Raw genomic sequence first — 4,936 nt, forward strand, 5'->3', positions numbered from 1 at the left:
GATACCTACACAATCGATGTCTCAAGGTTTAAAAATCCTTCTTTAACCTGTCTCCTCCCCCTCATCTACACGGATTGAAGTGGATTTAACAGGTGACATCAATAAGGGATCATAGCTTTCAGCTGGATTCACCTGGTCAGTCTGTCATGGAAAGAGCAGCTCTGCCAAAATTGTTCACTCATGACATACCATGCCCTTTATTCATTTCACAATTAAAAACCACAAAGCATTGTTTCTACAGTGATAATCAAATGTGTGGTTTACTAACACTGAAAATCTGCAAGGCTTGGGGACAATGATGATCTTAATAGCTCCAATAGTGCCTTCCAGACACATACTTTAAGAAACCATACACAATTAATTCAAATGTTTTTATTTACAATCAAAACTGGAGAAAAAAATGTAATCACTGAAACATCTTGGAATTTTGAAAACAAAATCTGTTAGTATCATGCCATTATGATAACTTGAGTAAATGAGGTTATATTATGGATAAATAATGTTATCTTTACATGTTGTTTTCTTGCAGCTACAATGTCAATTAAAGACAAATGAAAGCCCTTTCCCCGAGGGCTGTTTTACTCTCGTGCACTGTTGTGGTATTCATCTTTACCCAATCCCTAAGAAAAGATGCCCCCTGTGGACAACATGAGTGATTCACATCACTACACACTTACCAGCTTGGACACTACACCACAACACTTACCTCTAAACATAAGACACTTCCCTAAATACCAATGCTTTCTCTGTCTAAATTAATAAAGACAACAATAATTGAAGTTAAGTTGCACTTATATAAAGAAATTAATTAAAGTCCACCACATGCTTAGATGCTAACTCAGTGGCTGCTCAGGGTGCATGCTAACATACTGAGGTCAGTAAGTCAAGAGATGCCATTCAGTAACGTGTTCCATCACACTTATTTATAATGTATAATATGGAAGACAAAGTGCCACATTAAACCTCTATGAATATAGACATGTCAAATTCACTGGAATCAAATCCTGTTTAAAATATGAAGACAATTTAAGTGAATCGAAGGCTATTTTCAGAAATCAATCCCCAAAGATTGTTCCATGGACAATATGAGTGAAATGTTTTGGGAGATCCACGGGTGGTCTTCTCATCTTGGGGAACGGCAGCCATTTCCAACTTTAGTTTGAATTTGTTATGGGGAGAAGTTTGATGAGGGCATGTCAGTCTTTCTTTGAAGTGTGTTAGCAAAACTAAGGCCCTCCCCACTCCATATTAGGACCTTGGACCATGACCCTTGGACACAGCCAATCCAATGAGGCCTGCTAATCCAGCCACGCCCAGGCCGATTCCTCCGACAATTGCCATGCCAACCAAACCATCTGTGTAGAAAAAAAGTGCCGTCAAAACATGAACATTGCCCTTATTACTTATACCTATTCAGCTTCTACCCATCCTGTGTTGTGGTAATTTCCTGTATTACTAAACATCGAGAGAGCAAACCACACACAAGTCAGAGTTATATTATAAAGTCCATCTTTAATTATATGAGCTTCACCATAGCCCTGTGACTCTCAGATCAATTCAGTGACTATAAATTAATTCTCTGAGAGTCCTTACAAAATAGTTCTTAGTATCATTTATAGCCAAGACACACCCATCTCAACTCACATGACAAAACACAGATCTTAGGGAACATTACAAAGGAAGACTTTACTTGAGAGAGGAGTATCCCATAGCCAGACAGCATTAGCTATGAATTATCATTCAGTTTGCTCTCTTAAGACAAGGTTTTACTTCTCGTTCTTGGTACAACATATTACCAAACCATTACCTCATCCAATGGCATATATCAATTGTCAATTCTAGATACTACCATCTCAAATACAATCCTTCCTGGACAAGCTCACGGAGACAGTGAGCCTCTTAGGTTATATACTAGCTCAAGATAAGGGCAACCTCCGAGGGGACATACAATAGTTACAGACACTTTCCCATCGAGAAAACAAGCCTCCATTCTGTCCTCCTCCCCTTCTGATATTCTTCTTAGCATCACATGGTTTAACAGATACATTGACATATGAAGACAAGCCTGACCACTCCCCTCTCTGGGCCCCTAGTGACTAAGCCCTAGCAGAGAAGGAATAACTTCAAACCGCCAACAGTATTATCCAAAAGAAAACATCCTAATGACAAATATCTCACATAAGCATTATTATGTAAATAAAACATCTTATTTATGAATGTTACCTAACTAATTCTGATTCAGCCACGACACCTGTCCTGCCTGATCAGTGATCAGAGAGGAAAGAATATGAGAACATTACACAAATTAGACCCAGCAATTGATAGGTGTTCCTTGGCCTCCCCACTCACCTTTCTTTAGAGCCTTGTCTATTAGCTTCTCCAGCTCCAAGGCCTGGTTGTTGCCCGGTTCATTCTTCAGGAGAGTGCGGATATACTTCAGACCTTTCTCATAATCCTGTGATGATAAAAAATATATACATATATGGAGCGATAAAGAGATATGGAGCAATAAAGAGAGAGAGATACAATTGAGTAAGAGGTGCTATGATATCTTCCGCAATTAACTCAAGAGATGGGAGACGGAGTCATCTATTTCATGAAAATAAGTTATCTAGTGAGCTATGTCTTATAACCTATGGGTAATATAGTAGTACAATGAACATCACCTTCAGTCTGTAGTTGGCCACAGCTAGGTAGAACAGGAAGTCTCTGGCATCATCCTTTGATCCCTTGTTAACCAGATCTATAAAACAAATTGAGCAACAGTACCGGAAACATTATTATAGGCAGGTTAAGTAGGCCAATGCATATTGCACTATGTCAGCATTTCATTCAAATAAGTTGGAAATCCAATCACTCATATTCATAGCTATTTAGAGAGACATTTGTAAGGATATCTTACTGACAGTCTTCTGAGTATACAAATACTGTTGGCTTACCCACCTTCCAACAAAACAATTCCTTTCTTAATGTCGTCAGAATATTTGCTCCGGATCAGACACCATGCATATTCAAACTTGGTCTCCTTTGACACACCCCCCTTCACCGACTCAGCATTGTACTTCTTCTCAAATTTCTGGATGGCCAAAACAGAACAAATATGGGTACCTTCAGTGGTTTCAGACACCGACTGGCAAGGGTGATATGTTAGGCCAGGGTGTTGATAGTCTTTATGCTGAATTTACAGAAGGCAGTAACAGTAAACACTCAATTGCTGTGTTACATCTCAAGACTTGCTGCATTCATGTCATAACGAAACACTTTTTTTTAAAGTGATGTTGACAGAGCAGTAGCTACAGTAATGTAGTCTCATAATGCGTCATGGTAATGCATGTTGTGTAAAAGCCAACTCACATGGGACAGTAGCAGACAACATCAATACAATATGATACACCTAATGTACTCAACAATTGGCTTTTAAACTTTTCATTGGATTGAAAAATCCATCAAAATGCTTCATACATATCTGTATACTGTGTAGTTGGGGGAAAAATAACATACCAGAACGCAGCTGGTGGAAGTGATGATGTGTAAGGAATGACACAGCTAGCTACTAGCAATATGGCTAACGTTAGCTAGCATATGTTTCACTTCTACAGCTACACTGTTGTAAACGTTTGATCAACTATTAACGACTGTAGCTGGGTATTTAGACACCATGCTGTCTACATAAAATACAGCCATGTTCTAAATCATGACACTAATAAAACGTAAACTTACCAAAAGGTCTTCTGGAGCTACCAAATCGCTCACAACAGCCTCCATGTTTTCAGAAGTAACAGATAGAAACGCACACTTTACCACGTGACAAGCTCGATCAGTTTCCACTGGATACCACAGCCACAAAGTCAAAATTGGCTATATCAATTCATCAATTCATTAAAACAAAAACAAAAAAATTGTGGCTGTGGTAAAGTTAAAGTCATATCATTTCCATGTTTCCAATGAAACACGTTTTTGCTACATCAATGCGAATACAATGTTTTATTGTCACTTACACATGACGCTACAAAAGCGTTAAAATCATATGGTTTTATTTAATGCAAACATACAATGGAGTGTATTGGAACATTTGACTCTTAGCCTGAAGAGTCAAACTAAACGTACTGTCCGTGGGCGTGGTGTAACGTTTGGCCAGAGGAAGGAGTGTGTAGCCAGCCAGTCAAATATTTTCTCTTTCTTCTGAAAAAAATAGCGTTTTTCATTCTACGTTTTGAAGCTCCACAATGCCCATACAGAACACATTTCCCCTTTTGTACTTTAACTATTATCGTTACAACACTGTATATAGACATAATATGACATTTTAAATGTCTCTATTCCTTTGGAACTTTTTACTGTAAATTTATTTTATTGTTTATTTCACTTTTGTTTATTATCTATTTCACTTACTTTGGAAATGTAAACATGTGTTTCCCATGCCAATAAAGCCCTTTGAATTGAGAGAGCGAGACACAGACAGACAGACAGACAGACAGACAGACAGACAGACAGACAGACAGACAGACAGACAGACAGACAGACAGACAGACAGACAGACAGACAGACAGACAGACAGACAGACAGACAGACAGACAGACAGACAGGTTATTATAGATCATGGTTATAGACAGGTCAATATGTTTAGTTTCACCAGTCTTACAAGTAATTTAGAAGGTATGATTTAGAGGGCTTCATGGCTAGTATCTCACCATGTGACAGCAATGGCAGTCAAATTCCTGTGTCCCTATTTAAAAATATATATATATATATATATTTCTCCTTTATTTAACCAGGTAGGCTAGTTGAGAACAAGTTCTCATTTACAACTGCGACCTGGCCAAGATAAAGCAAAGCAGTGTGACACAAACAACACCAGAGTTACACATGGAATAAACAAACATTCAGTCAATAAAACAATAGAAAAAGTCTATATACAGTGTGTGCAAATGAGGTA

At 38.1% G+C, this 4,936-nt stretch overlaps 1 protein-coding gene across 1 annotated transcript; it reads right to left on the reverse strand.

Moving 5' to 3' along the window:
* Nucleotides 1–357: 357 nt before the first annotated feature.
* On the reverse strand, nt 358–3,876 carry LOC124008236 (mitochondrial fission 1 protein-like). The gene is made up of 5 exons (XM_046319371.1): nt 3,721–3,876; nt 2,944–3,076; nt 2,667–2,743; nt 2,350–2,455; nt 358–1,355 (listed from the first exon to the last, which is right to left on the reverse strand). Exons 1-5 carry the CDS (start codon nt 3,763–3,765, stop codon nt 1,249–1,251), a joined length of 468 nt encoding a protein of 155 aa, XP_046175327.1. The 5' UTR covers nt 3,766–3,876; the 3' UTR covers nt 358–1,248.
* Nucleotides 3,877–4,936: the final 1,060 nt, after the last annotated feature.

The sequence above is a fragment of the Oncorhynchus gorbuscha genome, linkage group LG21 (genome assembly GCF_021184085.1).
Source record: "Oncorhynchus gorbuscha isolate QuinsamMale2020 ecotype Even-year linkage group LG21, OgorEven_v1.0, whole genome shotgun sequence".
Lineage (NCBI taxonomy): Eukaryota > Metazoa > Chordata > Actinopteri > Salmoniformes > Salmonidae > Oncorhynchus > Oncorhynchus gorbuscha.